Source organism: Papio anubis, chromosome 8, assembly GCF_008728515.1.
Source record: "Papio anubis isolate 15944 chromosome 8, Panubis1.0, whole genome shotgun sequence".
Lineage (NCBI taxonomy): Eukaryota > Metazoa > Chordata > Mammalia > Primates > Cercopithecidae > Papio > Papio anubis.
In genome coordinates this window covers 49,803,614-49,822,381 of record NC_044983.1, presented here as the reverse complement: position 1 = coordinate 49,822,381, position 18,768 = coordinate 49,803,614, and the positions used below count along the sequence as shown (strand labels likewise).

The following is an 18,768-nucleotide window of genomic DNA, read 5'->3' as shown; positions in this document are numbered from 1 at the left end:
TCATTTCTATGCAAATAGATTGAGGTCAAAGTTTTCCTCAGCCCAAGGGAACATCTTTATCATCACTGTATTACAACAGACTTTGGAGGTCATTTTACACAGTCCTATTTTACAAAGCTTGTCACTGTATTTACAGTCTAAAAGATGAAGTGATTTGTCTAATGGATTCCATTTTAAATGGCTTAAGGGAGCGCAGTTTAAATACCCCACTAATAAATACTCAGAAAATGTGTTGTATGAAAGGAGAGAAGGTGAGCCCTTCCCTTGACAAAGACAGAAGAGGCCCTTGGGCCTGATAACACAGAGTTCCCGGCATTTCACTATTTTTTTTTATCTTCATCTCACTGTATTCTAAGAATTTTTTTTTTTTTTTTTTTTTAATCTCAGCTCACTGCAACCTCTGTCTCCCAAGCTCGATTCTCTTACCTCAACCTCCCAAAGTAGCTGGGATTATAGGCACCTGACACCTCGCCTGCCTAATTTTTTTGTATTTTTAGTAGAGACAGGGTTTCACCATGTTGGCCAGGCTGGTCTCAAACCCCTGACCTCAGGTGATCCACCTACCTCTGCCTTCCAAAGTGCTGGGATTACAGGCATGAGCCACCATGCCTGGCCAAAAGCACATTCTTTGTACCTTGGCATTTTTCTTAGCAACCTTCTCTGTATCTTATCCTCTCTTTTCCTCCATGTTATATTCAAATATGACTTTTAAAACATCTAACATAGGAAGATGGCTTTATTGTTAAAAATGTCTACTAAAAGCAGGCATAGAAAAAAGTGAATGCTTCTTCTCAGATAGTTTCCTGTGCTCTGTCATTGTTATGGGAAAGGGGTCGCGATCCAGACCCCAAGAGGTTCTTGAGTCTTGGGCAAGAATTTGGGGTGAGTCCATAAAGTGAAAGCAAATTTATTAAGAAAGGAGGCTGGGCACGGTGGTTCACGCCTGTAATCCCAGCACTCCGGGAGGCCGAGGTGGGCGGATCACGAGGTCAGGAGATCAAGACCATCCTGGCTAACCTGGTGAAATCCCGTCTCTACGAAAAATACAAAAAATTAGCCAGGCATGGTGGTGGGCGCCTGTAGTCCCAGCTACTCAGGATGCTGAGGCAGGAGAATTGCTTGAACCTGGGAGGCGGAGATTGCAGTGAGCCAAGTTTGCGCCCCTGCACTCCAGCTCGGGCAACAGAACAAGACTCCATCTCAAAAATAGTAATAATAATAATAAAGGAATAAGAGAGTGGCTACTCCATACGCAGAGTAGCAGCATGGGCTGGTGGTTAGCTATTTTTATGGTTGTTGATTATATGCTAACCAAGGAGTGGATTATTCATGAGTTTTCTGCGAAAGGGGTGGCCAATTCCCAGAACTGAGGGTTCTTCCCCTTTTTAGACCATATAGGGTAACTTCCTGACGTTTCCATGGCATTTGTAAACTGTCACGGTATAGTGGGAGTATCCTTTAGCATATGCTAATATATTATAATTAGTGTATAAGGAGCAGTAGAGACGACCAGAGGTAACTTTCATCATCTTGGTTTCGGTGGGATTTCGCTGACATCTTTACCACAACCTGTTTTATCAGCAAGGTCTTTGTGACCTGAACCTCGTGCCAACTTCCTATCTCATCCTGTGATTAAGAATGCCTAACCGGCCGGGCGCGGTGGCTCAAGCCTGTAATCCCAGCACTTTGGGAGGCCGAAACGGGCGGATCACGAGGTCAGGAGATCGAGACCATCCTGGCTGACACGGTGAAACCCCGTCTCTACTAAAAAATACAAAAAAACTAGCCGGGCGAGGTGGCGGGCGCCTGTAGTCCCAGCTACTCAGGAGGCTGAGGCAGGAGAATGGCATGAACCCGGGAGGCGGAGCTTGCAGTGAGCTGAGATCACGCCACTGCACTCCAGCCTAGGCAGCAGAGCGAGACTCTGTCTCAAAAAAAAAAAAAAAAGAATGCCTAACCACCTGGGAATGCAGCCTAGTAGGTCTTTTACCCAGCCCCTATTCAAGATGGAGTCCTGTGGTTCAAATGCCTCTTGACATCATCACTCTTCAAAAATACTTTGTAAATCAAGATTAATAATCAACTTATTGGCTATTATATAACTTACTGAACCTAGCATTCCAGATGGTATAGAATTAAATAATTCTGCACTTTTCCTGTGTTTGTCTAATGTTGAGTCAATTAACTTCAGAGCTGAGGTTTCAATACCAACACAGGTGACAATTCCCTTGCTGGTTGTCTAATACATCTACTCTCTTATGTACCCATCATGATAGAATTTTTCAGTTCAGCTCAGAAGTGGCCAAAGGCTTCAACACCCTTCAAAATAATGGGACTGCATTCCAAGTTCTGGCCAATGGTACATAAACAAGGGTTTTGTGTGGAACCTTCCTTAGGAAAAGCAGGCTTGCTCTTTGCCCACTTGGATCATGAAAATGAGCATCTCACTCTAGGAATGAGGGTGCCTCGGGTTGAGACTTTGTGGAGCAGATCCAGCAACCAGCCCTCAACTGATCGCAGCTCTTCATGCGCGAGAGAAAAATAAACTATCTCATTCAAGCACTGTGATTTGGGGATCCTATCAATGGAGCCAAAATGAGCACTAACACACGAACTCCATCACTTGGGTATCTGAAAAATAAAAGCATGTTTCAAAACTTTTGCCCATCATTTGAAATTCACAGGATTTCGTGTTATCATAGAAGATAGTCGGCTGGGCATGGTGGCTCACGCCTGAAATCCTAGCACTTTGGGAGGCCAAGGCAGATCACCTGAGGTGAAGAGTTCCAGACCAGCCTGGCCAACATGGTGAAACACCATCTCTACTAAAAATACAAAACATTAGCCAGGTGTGGTGGCAGGCACCTGTAATCCCAGCTACTCGGGAGGCTGAGGCAGGAGAATCGTTTGAACCCAGGAGGCGGAGGTTGCAAGGTTGCAGTGAGCTGAGATCACGTCGTTGCACTCCAGCCTGGGCAAAAAGAACAAAACTCTGTTCCCCACCCCCGCAACTACAACAAAAAAAAGAAGATGGTCCCAGTCATGATTCTTTACAAGTCCTAGGTTCTAAGGAATGGTTTAATAACAAGTCAATTATATAATCCTGGATAAAAATTAAAAGAGGCCGGGCACTGTGGCTCACGCCTGTAATCCCAGCACTTTGCAAGGCCAAGGCGGGTATATCACCTGAGGTCAGGAGTTCGAGACCAGCCTGGCCAACATGGCAAAACCCTGTCTCTACTAAAAATACAAAAATTAGCTGGGCGTGGTGGCACATGCCCATAATCCCAGCTACTCAAGAGACTGAGGCAGGAGAATCGCTTGAACTCAGAAGGCAGAGGTTGCAGTGAGCTGAGAGATCATGCCATTACTCTCCAGCCTGGGCAACAAAAGAGAAACTCCGTTTCAAAAAAAAAAAAAAAAAAAATTGAAAGATAAACTTGGTACATAAATTATTTTGTAAATTGAATCTCAGAACAGCAATATATGAGATCGATAAGCAAACAAAACAAATATTGCATTGTCGAGGTTTTCAAATTTTTTTATTTTTAAGAAAATAGCCAGGAATCATTTTATTCCTACTGTGGAAGAATTATGAATTATTCAAGATCAATCTTTAATTGCTCAATGTAAATTAAGGTTTCATATGATTTGAATATAAAGTATCTTTCAGAAGCTAAGTAATCTAACTAACTGCTCCCTTGAGCCCAGGAGGCAGAGGTTGCAGTAAGCCAAGATTGCACCACTGCACTCCATCATGGGCAACAGAGGGAGACTACCTCAAAAAAAAAAAAAAAAAAAAACAACTTACTAACTGCTGAATCTTTTACATTAACTAAGCTTAATTCTCACGCTATCAATTGTTTGTATTGCTCATATAATATTTGAATCATTTTTTCAAAATCATTTGTAATGACTGAAAGATACAGGTTTCCAATGTCTGAGATAAGTAAAAGTATATCAATTAATATTAGAACACCTACCTTCTTCAAGAAAAATATGTTAATGGCTTAATCATGGTTGTCTACTTTTGAGAGACAGGACTCGCTGGATTTCCTAGGCCGACTAGGAATTCCTAAGCCTAGCTGGGGAAGGTGACGGCACCTACCTTTAAACATGAGGCTTGTAACTCAGCTCACACCTGACCAATCAGGTAGCAAAGAGGGCTCACTAAAATACAAATTAGGTTAAGAGTGGGAGGTAAAGAAATAGTCAAATCATGTATCGCCTGAGAGTACAGGGGGAGGGACAATGATTGGGATATAAACCCAGGCATTGGAGCAGCAAGTGGGCAACTCCCTTTGGGTCACCTCCCATTGCATGGGAACTCTGTTTTCATTCTGTTAAGTCTTGCAACTGCACACTCTTCTGGTCTGTGTTTGTTACAGCTTGAGCTGAGCTTTTGCTTGCCGTCCACCACTGCTGTTCACCGCCGTCCCAGACCCGCCATTGACTTCCACCCCTCTGGATCTGGCAGGGTGTCAACTGTGCTTCTGATACAGCGAGGTGCCCACTGCCACTCCCGATCGGGCTCGAGGGTCACCATTGTTCCTGCATGGCTAAGGGCCCAGGGTTCATCCTATTCGAGCTGAATATTAGTCACTGGGTTCCACAGTTCTCTTCCATGACCCATGGGTTCTAACAGAGCTATAACACTCACCACATGGCCCAAGGTTCCATTCCTTGGAATCTGTGAGGCCAAGAACCCCAGGTCGGAGAAGAAAAGGCTTGCTGCCATCTTAGGAGTAGCCGCCACCATCTTGGGAGCTCTAAGAACAAAGGCCTGCCTGTAACACTTTTACCACAGAATTGAGAAAACAAATTGACTTGTAATTTTTGTTTCTCTCACATTCAATGTCGCTGGCAAACATACTGCCTACCAGTTACTCCTCAGCCTTACACCTTAAGCATACGTCCTGATCTTACTCTTCGAGTTGAGGGTTTACCATCTTGACACTGGGTAGCCATGTTTTCCTGAGGCTACAGATTAAGAGAAGGGTCACCAACTCATTCCATATGCTCTCATCTTGGCAGAGCAGGCCTACAGGTCAATCCCATTCCACTTGTGCATTCATTCTGGTCTGTAACAGTAACAAGGTCTGGATGAAAATATCATTGAAAAAACAAACTAGAAATATTCTAAAATAGTTGTCATTTTCCTTCCACAGACAATCAGGGAGTTTATATCTTTGAGACAGAACCCACACAGACTCAGTTTCTCTATGCAGTCCTTGTTTCCTGCCATTTTAATTTTAGATGAAAATGAGACATATGAGTACATTGAAAAGTAACACGACCATCTGGAAAGTTATACATAAGGAAATGCAATGAGGACTATAGATCCTTCAGCCCCTATTCCAGTACTCTTTAACAACTCTGCTTTCTTGGGCAGGAATTCATGAGCTATAATACTTAAGAAGATTTTCATCTGTAGGTTTTAGGATTTTCTTATCGGTCATATTCACCACCCATCCTGGAGCAAGACCAAAGAAAATCTGTCTTGGATCCTTCCTAGTACAGAGCATTTTGAAGAGTTCATCTTTAGTGATATCAGGTAAGATATAACCATACTTCCTGGCAAGTTCAAGTCGTGCTTCAGGAAATTTGGCAGGATCCGCCAGGTACCCACGATTCTTTGCATCAGTGTAATATGGCACCAGTTCTTCTGGTGGAAGCATTCTTTTTGGAATGGGTTGTCCACGAAGAAAGAATGGAACAGGTTTGCATACAATGTCTAAAAGAAAATTTAAATTTAAAAAGTGAGATGCAAATATTAGCTCATAGACATACCTAGAGACGTAGTTCCAACATAGAGATGTAACTCTGTAACGAAGAGATGTTACAGAGTTGCTCTTGATTATTAATTTTTATTTATTTATTTTTGAGATGGAGTTTCACTCTTGTTGCCCAGGCTGGAGTGCAATGGCACCATCTCGGCTCACTGCAACCTCTGCCTCACGGGTTCAAGCAATTCCCCTGCCTCAGTCTCCCGAGTAGCTGGGATTACAGGCATGTGCCACCGTGCCCGGATCATTTCGTATTTTTACTAAAGACAGGTTTCACCATGTTGTCAGGCTGGTCTAGGACTCTTGACCTCAGGTGATCCACTCACCTGGGACTCCCAAAGTGCTGGGATTATAGGCATGAGCAACCATACCCAGCCAATTATTAATTTTTAAATATTAGTGAGATGAGAACTTAATTCCAAGAACTTTTTATTATATATGCTTGTCTTACGTAAGCAAATGGAAATGCTTCATTTTCAATAGTTTGCATCTTGAGAGGCAAAGTTACTCCCCGGGGTTACCAATGATTAATGAATTTCTAAACGTTGGTAACATTGTACTTAAGCCCCATGTTAAAACACAAAACATTTTTATGGCATACTGTCTACAGTGTGTTAGAGCAAGATGGAGTCCTGCTGCCCATACCACTAGTAGGAAGTCCTAAAACAGAAAACTGAGGTGTCCAAATGGCAAGTCAAAGAACCATGAAGACTCCAAAAATGCTTATATGAATCTTGTTTAGAAATTAAGAAGTATTAAGATTTCTGGAAAACCAATTTTACTAAAATGAGTTATCTTAACCAAAGAGCAGGCGAAGAAATTTTATGTGAAACGAACCAAGGAATGCTGCATAGCCCCAGTTCTGTTTTTAAACATTTTAAAGTACCCGAGACATGTGTTCTGAAAGTGAGAGTGAAAAAAAGGCCTACGCACAAGATATCACAGATGCCAGAGGGCCTTTAGATAGCTTAGAAAACAATTACACAAATAGATAACTGTACGAATACAACTGACACTCTACTCATCATGTGTTAGCAATGCACCCTTAACCAAAGCCGGTTAAAGAAATCAAAACAGTACTAAGGAAATTACTGAGAACCTTAAAATAATAGTACATATGTCACAGAGCACTTACAAAGTTTACCTGATTTAATCTATGGAATCCATTCACACATGTATAGTGTTTGGTATACAATGAGACAGATGTTAACTATCACCCACCAAGGCATAAGCTCTGTGAAGTGAGGGATTTTTTTTTTTTTTTGAGACAAAGTCTCGCTCTGTCACCCAGGCTAGAGTACTGTGGCATGATCTCGGCTCACTGCAACCTCCACCTCCCAGACTCAAGTGATTCTCCTGCCTCAACCTCCCAAGTAGCTGGGATTACAGGAATGCACCACCATGCTCAGCTAATTTTTGTATTTTTAGTAGAGATGGGGTTTTGCCATGTTGGCCAGGCTGATCTCGAACTCCTGAACTCAGGTGATTCACCTGACTTGGCCTCCCAAAGTGCTGGGATTACAGGCATGAGGCCACTGCACCCGGCCAGGAAGGGACTTTCAACTCTTGCACTACCGCCTCTCCATCAGCTGGAACAGTATCTAGCAAACACTAGCCACTGGCTGTTTGCTGAATGCAAGAATATGACAGCTGTTTTATACAGCTCTAACATACTGCATTACCTAGCAGTATCTCCAAACAGGGCAAATGAGAAATGGCGATTAAGAGGTACTCCAGGCAGGCCACTCACAGAAATGAGAACTGGAAGCTATTTGCTAAGGGTCAAGACCAAGAATTAGAAAGCAAAGCCACCTAAAGCCAGGTCATGCTCTGGATAAATCATCCTACCTATTTCACCTACAACAGAGGGTAAGTAAATAACTGCATGTCCTTGAATCATCAAGAAAGTATCTTCAAAATATATTTAAGAAAGAAGTTTGTAGGCCAGGCACAATGGCTCATGCTTTTAATGCCAGCACCTTGGGAGGGAGGAGAATTGCTTGAGCCCACAAGTTCAAGACCAGCCTGAGCAACATAGTGAGACCTCATCTCTACAAAACATAAAACAAAAAAAAATTAGCGTGGTGACAGGCACCTGTAGTCCCAGTTACTCAGGGAGCCTAGGTGGGAGGATTTGAGCCCAGGAGTTTGAGGTTGCAGTGAGTGGAACTGCACTCTAGCCTGAGAGAGCAAGACCATCTCAAACAAAAAGAGAAAAAAAAAATTTCTGGCCCGGCATGGTGGCTGACACCCATAATCCCACCACTTTGGGAGGCTGAGGCAGAAGGATCACTTGAAACCAGGAGTTTGAGACCAGCATGGGCAACACAGTGAGACCCCCATCTTCATAAAAATCAAATTAGCCAGGCATAGTGGCACACACCTATAGTCCCAGCTACTCATGAGGCTGAGCTGGGAGGATCACTTGAGCCCACGAGTTGGAGGTTGCAGTCAGTCTTGATCACACCACTACATTCCAGCCTGGGTGACAGAGTGAGACCATGGTGCAAAAAAAATTAAAAATTTTCTATAACTTGGAAAACTAAAGTACAACGAAGTAAATTATTCAGAGCCAAAATTACTAAGTGATAAACCTGTGATTGGATTTGTTTTATCACTTTTTTAACAAAAAGCTCCTGGGACAACCCGCAGAGCTGCTGGAGAGAGCCACGCACAAGAGCATCAAGGTTGAGGGTGCCTCAGAAGATGCCAGCTCAGGGTGGCGGAGGGCATCTGGCTAGAGAACGAACGCCACCACCACATTCTGTGGTAACAATGACTGAAAAACACACTAACGCAAAGTCCTTCCAAAATGTCTGTGACTCTTTTAAAGAAAAATACTGGTTTTCATATCGGAGGCAGCTCAACCTAAAAACTGAGTGACGGACCAAAATAAGAAAAGATGCTCATCTATAATAAACAAGAGAGAAAATGGAATCACCACGTTGGCGAATTTTTTTTTTTTTTTTTTTGAGACAGTTTCACTCTGTCACCCAGCCTGGAGTGTAGCGGCGCAATCTCAGCCCACTACAACCTCTGCTCCCAGGTTCAAGGGATTCTCCTGCCTTAGCTTCCCGAGTGGCTGGGATTCCATGCGCCCGCCACCACACCCCACTAATTTTTGTATGTTTAGTAGAGATGGGGTTTCACCATGTTGGCCAGGCTGGTCTACAACTCCTGACTTCATGTGATCCACCCACCTCGGTCTCCCAAAGTGCTGGGATTACAGGCATGAGCCACTGCGCCCAGTCTTTGATGAATATTTTTAAGAAGCTTTCAATTATGGGAAAAAGGAAATGGTAGTTATTTGTTTCAAACTCTACATACAGACAACACAAATCCTTCCCTTTTTCCTTTTTATATATTTATTTTCAAAGAATTTTCTTCTAATCATGCAATTTGGCCAGGAAATGTTTAACTCCCATTTGAATGTAAAAGCACCAAAGAATCCTTTGTAAAGCATTTAGTCAACAAGTTACATTTGGTTGTCATCTCTGCAACTTGAAAAATCCAATTATTTTATTCAACAAAATTAAAGTGAGCCTCTTCTAGATACCAGGCATCACTTTATGTGCAGGACATACAGCAGGTAGCAAAAGGTCTCCATCATCCTGAGAGATGGGAAAGAAAGAATGAACAGGGAGAGAGAGAAATGAACTTATACTTTGTCAGCTGGTGATAGCTGCCAAGGTCAAACATAATGCAGGGCAAGGGGACAGGATGTGCCTGTGCGTGTGTGTGTGTGCATGTGCACACCACGCATGTGCATGTGTGTACATATGCTCTTTTTTTTAGTATAGGTAAGAAAGATCTCCTAATAAGCAGAGACCTGGAACAATGGGGCCCAAAGCCATGAATATTCCACGTGGGGGAAGCTCCAGGCAGGGGGAACAGCAGAGGCCGAGGCTGAAAGTACATAGTACACAGGTCTCGGAGTGTGAAGGAAATCCAAAGCAGGTGGCCAGTAAGGGAACGGAGGGAGCAGGGGAACACCAGGAAAGACAAGAGCTGGTGCAGATCACAGCCAGCCTTGTAGGAGCAGCGTGGACACCAGTGGAGGTTTTGTGCAAAGGAGTGATAGTCCATGCTTTAAAAGGAATCTCGTGCCACGTCACTCCACTGCAGATGGAAGCAACAACAGAGAGGCCACCTGAAGGCCCACAGTCATCCAGGCAAGAGGACAGTGGTTAGGACAGACTGGCAGTAGCTGCAGAGGTGGTCAAATGTGGATAGTTTGAAGAAACAACTCAAAAGATTTATTAGGGCATAAAAGAAAAAGTTCACGACTCCAAATTTTGGATGGACTTGTCATTTACTTACATAGGGAAGACTACAAGATGAGCCAGGCTGAGGTAAAAGAGAAAAGAGGGGCTGGGTGTGGTGGCTCACACCTGTAATCCCAGCACTTTGGGAGGCTGAGAAGGGCAGATCACTTGAGGTCAAGAGTTCGAGACCAGCTTTGACAACATGGTGAAATATGTCTCTACCCAAAATATAAAAATTAGCTGGGTGTGGTGGCGGGCACCTGTAACCCCAACTACTCTGGTGGCTGAGACACGAGAATCGCTTGAACCTGGGAGGCGGAGATTGCAGTGAGCAGAGATCGCGCCACTGCACTGCAACCTGGGCGACAGAGCAAGACTCTGTCTTAAAAAAAGAGAGAAAAAAAGAGACATTTCAGACATACTACATTTGAGGTACCTGCTAGACATTCAAGAGAATTTGCCAGGCAGGCAGATGCAGTTCTACAGTTCAGGGGAGGGGCTGAGAGCCTTTTTTGCCCTTAGTATTTGTGTCAGCAACATGCTGTGTTCTTTAAATCATAATAATCCATATGGTAGATGTAGATCAAATACTACATCCAAACTACTACCAACATTTGCCATTCACTAAGTAATTTAAAAGTAGCAGCCAACATAAGACAAAGAGAGAAAGAAGAAAATGACCATGGAACAAGCTTACCCAGACTTCTTGGATCATAGAAGGCTGTAGTAACAACACCACCATTTTTTTCAATGGCAGCAATAGCCAGTTCTGAAGCCAACTGTACTTCAATATTAACTTTTGCCTTAAAGGTGTCAGCACCCTGAAATATGTCAAAACAGTCTGTTGGTAAACAGCTTGGCTAAAAGTAAATTAATTATGTCAAGCTTCCTTTTTAAACAGTATTTTTCCCTCCAAAGTGCCTATAATGTAACAGTGCAGTTAGTCCTCCATATCTGTGGGTTCCACATCTGTGAGTCAACCACCTTGGATGGATAATTTTTGGAAAAAAAGTAATAATAAAAAATAAGGCTGGGTGCAGTAGTTCACACCTGTAATCCCAGCACTTTGGGTGGCCAAGGTGGGTGGATCACCTGAGGTCAGGAGTTCGAGACCAGCCTGCCCAACATGGAGAAACCCCGTCTCTACTAAAAATACAAAAAATTAGCTGGCTATGGTGCCGCACACCTGTAGTCCCAGCTACTCAGGAGGCTGAGGCAGGAGAATCGCCTGAACCCAGCCAGGGGGAGGTTGCAGTGAGCCGAGATCACACCATTGCACTCCAGCCTGGGCTACAAGAGTGAAACTCTGTCTCAAATAAAATTAAAAATAAAATAAGGCCAGGTGCAGTGGCTCATGCCTGTAATCCCAGCACTTTGGGAGGCCAAGGCAGGAAGATCACCTAAGGTCAGGAGTTCGAGACCAGCCTGGGCAACATGGTGAAACCCCGTCTCTATTAAAATACAAAAAGTAGCTGGGCATGATGGCGGGCACCAGTAATCCCAGCTACTTCGAGGCTGAGGCAGGAGAATCACTTGAACCTAAGAGGAGAATCACTTGAACCCGGGAGGTAGAGGCTGCAATGAGCTGAGATCGCACCACTGCACTTCAGTCTGGGTGACAGAGCAAGACTCCATCTCAAAAAAAAAAATAGTAATAATAATACAACAATAAGAAAAGAATTCTTTTTTAAATATAGTATAACTATTTATATAGTATTTACATTACTTTCAATGGCAAAAGACACAATTACTTGTGCACCAACCTAATATTAGGTATTATAGGTAATCTAGAGATGATTTAAAGTATATGGGAGGATGTGGCAGGTTATATGCAAATACTAGGCCATCTTAGAGACTTGATTATCTGGATTGTAGTAAGAGGAGGTGGTCCTGGAACCAATCCTAAGGGATGACTATAATTCCTATTTTAAATATCTCTGCTTTGAGGTCCTATCACTTTTTTCTTTAACATTTTATTTAGGCTACCTTGTTTTACCAATTTTCAATCCATGTAGGTAAGACTGACTATATTTCCATTTTACGTACACCTACTAAGCCTTCATTCTTGGTACTTCATTAATAGCAGGCTGCTTAATCCTCATAACAACCTTATGATAGGATTATTGCTGTCTCGACTTCATAGATGGAAATACCAAGGCACAGAGAAGTTAAGTAATATGTCCAAGGTCACAATGCAAGGATTCTAATCCAGGGAGTCTAGTCACAGCATCTGTATTTTTAACCACAACATTATGCTGTCATAGGTAAAAACTAATCTTCCTTATCCCTAAGTAAGTCAGAGGCCAGCAGGAGGTTAAACAGGGGAACATGCAGGCTGGAGCAGATGGAAGAACAGCATATCTAACAAAATCGACAAAATCTGAGCTTTGGAGAAGTTGGCCTCACTAGGGCAAAAAAGAGAAGACAATAGAAATTTCACTTTGCATTCAATATTGACTTTATTATAGCCTCTAAGCTGGGGGGAAAAAAAAAAAAACAAAAAAAACACCTCTCCAATTTTTCCTAGAATAGTCAACACTAGAATGTAGTTCTAGGCCGGGTGCAGTGACTCATGCCTGTAATCGTAGCACTTTGGGAGGCCAAGGAGGGCAGATTACTTGATGTCAGGAGTTTGAAACCAGCCTGGCCAACATGGTAAAACCTCATCTCTACTAAAAAATATAAAAATTAGCCGGGCATGGTGGCACGTGCCAGTAATCCCAGCTACTTGGGAGGCTGAGGCAGGAGAATGGCTTAAACCAAAGGTGGAGGTGAAGGTTGCAGTGAGTCCAGATCACGCCATTGCACTGCAGCGTGGGCAACAGAGCAAGACTCCATCTCAAAAAATAAAAATAAAAAAAAAGGAAAAAAAAAAAAAACGTAGCTCTGAACTCCGAAAAGTTAAATTTTTGGTCACAGTTAGCATGTGCTATATTTTTCTCTAATTTCAAAGCACATTCTGATAAAAACAAAAAGATGGCAGCATTACCACTCTACAGCAATAGAAAGTTTTCATGAAGCTGAAACAAACTGGCTCCCAGTTTAGCTCCTTCTATTAATGACTAATTTTTCATGTATTTCAAATATATTCCATAAATTCTAAGATGCATTTTCACACTTTTTTTATATCTAATACTGGTGTGTGTTTAAATCAACAGTACCTTCGATTCAATAAAACAGGGTCTTGCTGTATCATTTGTGATTTTTTTTTTTTTTTGAGGCGGAGTCTCGCTCTGTCGCCCAGGCTGGAGTGCAGTGGCCGGATCTCGGCTCACTGCAAGCTCCGCCTCCCGGATTTACGCCATTCTCCTGCCTCAGCCTCCCGAGTAGCTGGGACTACAGGCGCCTGCCACCTCGCCCGGCTAGTTTTTTGTATTTTTTAGTAGAGACGGGGTTTCACTGTGTTAGCCAGGATGGTCTCGATCTCCTGACCTCGTGATCCGCCCGTCTCGGCCTCCCAAAGTGCTGGGATTACAGGCTTGAGCCACCGCGCCCGGCCCATTTGTGATTTTTAAGCAATCCATAGCTTGCTTAACCATCTCCCTATTTTGGGGCACTGGTGTCAGGTCCAGTATTTTCAGTAGTATAAGTGGCATTTTTAGGACTATCTTTATATTAGGTTTCTTTCATTTTGCTTTTCCTCGAGAACATATATTTCCAAATTGATAATTTTGTGCTAAAGGATCAAAACTGTCTTATTATTCACTATTTACTGCAAATCTGAAATCACAGAAGTCAGTTAACAAAGCTATAAATGATGTGTAATTGCACTTATTCAACCAGTGCCCTGGGGTAGTTTTCACGGTTATTTTTGCTAATCTAATAGACAACACCTAAGGATGTTGGGATGTGCAGTTTAAGGGCTAATGAGGTCATGGATTTCCATATGTTAAGTTACATGTGTATTTCCTTATACACACCCAGGGTAGAATACTGAGGCTTAATCTTGTATTTGGTATCCTCTTTTCAAATTACTTTATTTGGAAAGTTTTTATCCATACAGTTCACTTTTTCAAAGGAATCTGAAAGGTTTTTTCATAAACATATGCTTCCCTCTAGTGGACACTAACTTACTTATACAACTGTATTATTGGCAAACAGTAGTTGATTAACAATGTCCAAAAAATTTGGCCGACTGTGGCTCACGTCTGTAATCCAGCACTTTCGGAGGCCGAGGCAGGCGGATCACCTGAGGTTAGGAGTTCAAGACCAGCCTGACCAACATAGTGAACCCCCGTCTCTGCTAAAAATACAAAATTAGCCTGGCTTGGTGGCGCATGCCTGTAATTCCAGCTACTTGGAAGGCTGAGACAAGAGAATCGCTTGAACCTGGGAGGTGGAGATCGCAGTGAATCGAGATCATGCCATTGCACTCCAGCCTGGGTGACAGAGTGAGACTACGTCTCCAGAAAAAAAAAAAAAAAGAGGCAGAAAATTAGCTGGGCCTGGTGGCAGGTGCCTGTAATCCCAGCTACTTGGGAAGCTAAGGCAGGAGAATCGCTTGAACTCAGGAGACAGAGGTTGCAGTGAGCTGAAATGACATCACTGCACTCCAGCCTGGGCCACAGAGTGAGATACCAAAAAAAGAAAGAAGAAAGTAAAGCAATGAATCAAAGCACCTGCCCTCAAGGGAGCTTATATTCTAGTGAGGAAGACAATGAAAACAAATGCATAACTTGGTAATAAATGTCAAGTGTTCATATTTATTCAAAGAAAAACACTTTGGGCAGAGTAAAGGAAACAGTGTGATTCCTGAAGCAGTGCAAATGCTCTTTTAAAAAGCCTCTCAAAAAAGACCTTCCTGGCCGGGCGGGGTGGCTCACACCTGTAATCCCAGCACTTTGGGAAGCTGAGGTGGATCACCTGAGGCAGATCACCTGAGGTCAGGAGTTCGAGAACAGCCTGGCCAACGTAGCAAAACCCCATCTCTACCAAAAATAAATTAGCCAGACGTGGTGGCACGTGCCTGTAGTCACACCTACTCAGGAAGCTGAGGCACGAGAATAGCTTGAACCTGAGCAGCAGAGGTTGGCAGTGAGCTGAGATTGTGCCATTGCACTCCAGCCTGGGAGACAGAGTGAGATTCCGTCTCTATTTAAAAAAACAAAGGATCTTCCTGATATGTTGACATTCGAGCAGAGAACGAAAAGAAGTAAGGGGGCACCAAGCACAGTGGCTCACGCCTGTAATCCCAGAAGTATGGGAGGCAGAAGTGGGTGGATCACAAAGTCAGGAGTTCAAGAAGGCCTGGCCAATATAGCAAAACTCCATCTCTACTAAAAACATAAAAAATTAGCCAGGTGTGGTGGCACGTGCCTGTAGTCCCAGCTACTCAGGAGGCTGAGGCAGGAGAATCTCTTGAACCCGGGAGGCAGAGGTTGCAGAGAGCTGAGATTGTACCACTGCACTCCAGCCTAGGCAACAGAGCGAGACTCCATCTCAAAAAAAAAAAAAAGGGGGGGGGGGCAAGCTTTACAGATACGCAGAGGAGCATTCCAGGACCAAGGGACAGAGCCCTGCCATGATAGCATGACAGCTTTCCAAAACCACAACGATCACCACTACATAAGGGTTATAAACACAAATGGGATAAAAATAAAGGGCGTAGAGTATTGATTATCTGAAAATCAAAAATATCCTTCTACAGGCCAGGTGTGGTGGCTCACGCCTGTAATTCCAGCACTTTGGGAGGCCGAGGTGAGCAGATCAGTTGAGGTCAGCAGTTCAAGATCAGCCTGGCCAACATATTGAGACCCTGTCTCTATTAAAAATAAATAAAATTAGCTGGGTGTGGTGGTGGGTGCCTGTAATCCCAGCTACTCAGGAGGCTGAGGCAGGAGAATCACTTGAACCCGTGAGGTGGAGGTTGCAGGAGCCGACACTGCACCACTGCGCTCCAGATCCGGCAACGGAGCAAGACTTCGTCTTAAAAAAAAAAAAAAAAATCCTCCTATGTAACACGAAAAGACTTACCTCCTCGACCAGTTGGACACCATAATCCCTTTTAAGTGGCTGGATGCTCACACCTCTCCCATTGACAAGCTGGGTTAAGTCAATTGGTTGAGTAGGATCAACACGACCCAAATCAATCAGATACTGCAGCCTATTGAGACTCAAAGGCTTATACTGGCGTCTGAAACTGTAAAACAAGAACGTAAGAGTTGGAAAACTTTCATCTTCCTGTAACTTCTCCAAATCAACTCAAAGGTTTGTCTTGTATTTTCCTCTACCAATTTTAATTATTTAACTAAATAAAACCCTCTTGAGCATAACACAAACATGCAATATTGCTTGGTTTTGGGTAATGAAACCTGTACCACCTGTGTTCCACTAAAAACTATTTTCCTCTCTAAGCATTTACTTCACTTATTTACACAAATAAATCTGTGGAAAATTTAACTTACTATGGAGCTCAAAGTAATAATGTAGTTATCATTTATTAGGTGACTACAGTGGGCCAGATTTTTATATATACTGTCTATTATTGCTAATTCTCTTAATAACCATTAGAGCAGGCATTAGAATCTCCATTTTGCAGGTCTGAGTGCAATGTCTGGACTTTTTTTCCTTTTAATAATCCAGGCAAAATTTCATTACCAAAAAATGGTTCAGGGGAACAGTAGCAAAAGTTTGCTTCAAAGTGAATTTAAAATTTCTACCAAAATTTCTACCAAACTATTTTTTAGGTGCTTTTTAATGGAAATTGGGGACCTGTACTTTTAAAAAGCAAAGCAACCTTACCTATGTCCTTCGTTAAACCCGTATTTTGGGATTCGGATGTAAAATGGAGTCTGGCCTCCCTCAAAGCCCAAGCGGGGCCGGGTTCCTCTTTGCCTTTCTCCTTTATGGCCTCTGCCACATTTTCTACCTCTTCTCCGACCTCTTGGTCGTCTCTCCTACAAGGAAAGAGAATTTTATCAATTTCAGATGCATTTCTAAAAACTGCATTTCAGCTCTTCACTTTTTGTTATGCTATTCATTCATCCAACCGACCAGTGCTAGCTAACACTATTGTGTGACAAGCATGTCCTAGTTGTTCAAAGGTCCACACACTCTGTTAGCATCTTTGCCTCTAAAGACATAGCTAATTCTTGTAACCAAAGTCCAAGCGTGTTTCAAAAGCAAAAAGTAAAGGTTGGGATGGGGATAAGGTTTTTGTAATAGGCTGAAACTGAAAAAAATCCTAGAATTAAATATCCACAACATTTTAGATAGTGAAGAACTTTTTATTTTGAAATTAATTGTAAATATGCAAATTTTATTCATAAACCTGTAATTTTATTTAAAAACTAATTTGTTGAAGAAAATCTTTTCCTTAATTTACTTCCTGTCATTTCACGAAAGCAACGAATTGACTGTTAAAATGACAGTACACTGTCAACAGCTTTTCTAGCTGTATTTAGTGAACTGCAGAAGGGACAGCTGCGATTCAGATCTTTCCAATGAACATAAAGATCCACGGGGAAAGCACTTCATTTTAAACCCAATTTTGAATGACACAATGACTTTGTAGTTTCTGCGAGTCGGCTTCTCCGCCTAATATCTTTACGCTTTTAAACATCACCTTATTAAGAACTGGGTGCGGCCGGGCGCAGTGGCTCACGCCTGCAATCCCAGCACTTCGGGAGGCCAAGGCGGGCGGATCACGAGGTCGGGAGTTCAAAACCAGCCTGGCCAACGCGGTGAAACCACCTCTCTACTAAAAATACAAAAATTAGCCGGGCGTGGTGGCGGGCGCCTGTAATCCCAGCTACACGGGAGGCTGAGGCAGAATTGTTTCTGGGCGACAGCGCAAGACTCCGTTTCGAGGGAAAAAAAAAAAAGAACTGGGTGCACGTGGAAAGATTTCCCTCTGGGCAGTAAGGGAGAACAGGCACGAGGCAACCCTACGTTCATCCCAACACCCTCCCAGAAAGGGCAGTTCTCCTAATGACAGGGAGAGAAGGGCCGCTTTCATCGCCCCGGTTCCCAGCGCTTCCCCGCACCGCCACTACCCATTTACCGGTTTCTTGGAGCCGGGATTCGGCTTTAAGTTGGCCAGGCTCACACGCGGCAGGTCCCGGAGTAGGTCCAGGGCCCGGGCCCGACCGCCGTGCAAAGGACCGGCCATAACGCGCAGACCCAAGAACTTTCAAGGTCGCCTTGAGCAGCTCGGAGGCCTAGTGGTCTGGGGGGCTGCTTTACGGCCGTGGTCCCGCCCCTGTCGCGCTGCAGCCGCGCGCGCAAGCTCGGGACGCGGGCACAAGCGTAGGAGTCTGCAAGCTTGTCTCGGTTGTCTTTTTAGTTCTTTGGGGATGTGATCTTATTTTCCGAGATCGTGCTTTGTCCTCGGGGTCCCTTTTAATATTCTGAACGTAAAACCTCTTTCGCCAAACAAGAGCATGCACTAAAAACACTGCATTAAAGGATCTTTTTTGAGTCAGTGTTTGGCCTTGCCTGTTTGTCTAGGCAGTGTCTTCTCTGAGGTCAATGCAGAATCCAGAGTAAAGCAAAGTGAGCTGTTAATTATTAGCTTTTGAGCTTGCGTAATTATACACCGTGAGGTACAAAAATAATACTCAGAGTGCACCTATCAAAATGCCTGGCTAATACCAATCTTTGAATAAGACTCAAAGTATGAACTCTCATCCGTGTGCATCTGTATTGTTTTGAGTGAATCGCAGTTACTAACCACCTACTACTGTTAATGACTGGCGCCATACCGAATGCCTGGTGTA

At 43.4% G+C, this 18,768-nt stretch overlaps 1 protein-coding gene and 1 pseudogene across 1 annotated transcript; one reads left to right on the top strand and one right to left on the bottom strand.

Annotated features, from left to right (window-relative positions):
- Positions 1-229: 229 nt before the first annotated feature.
- Positions 230-332, top strand: LOC116268758 (annotated as a pseudogene).
- Positions 333-5,137: 4,805 nt separating this feature from the next.
- On the bottom strand, positions 5,138-18,237 carry MRPL15 (mitochondrial ribosomal protein L15). Its single transcript, XM_003902760.4, has 5 exons — positions 18,054-18,237; positions 16,793-16,947; positions 16,025-16,190; positions 10,749-10,872; positions 5,138-5,734 (listed from the first exon to the last, which is right to left on the bottom strand). Exons 1-5 carry the CDS (start codon positions 18,159-18,161, stop codon positions 5,397-5,399), a joined length of 891 nt encoding a protein of 296 aa, XP_003902809.1. The 5' UTR covers positions 18,162-18,237; the 3' UTR covers positions 5,138-5,396.
- Positions 18,238-18,768: the final 531 nt, after the last annotated feature.

Excerpts from the sequence above, each read along its gene's own strand:
- MRPL15 (XM_003902760.4), bottom strand. The coding sequence starts at position 18,161 with ATGGCCGGTCCTTTGCACGGCGGTCGGGCCCGGGCCCTGGACCTACTC. Across the intron at positions 16,948-18,053 it reads ATCCCGGCTCCAAGAAACCG|GAGAGACGACCAAGAGGTCG; the intron begins GTAAATGGGTAG and ends CTTTCCTTGTAG. Across the intron at positions 10,873-16,024 it reads GTGTCCAACTGGTCGAGGAG|GGTGCTGACACCTTTAAGGC; the intron begins GTAAGTCTTTTC and ends GACATATTTCAG.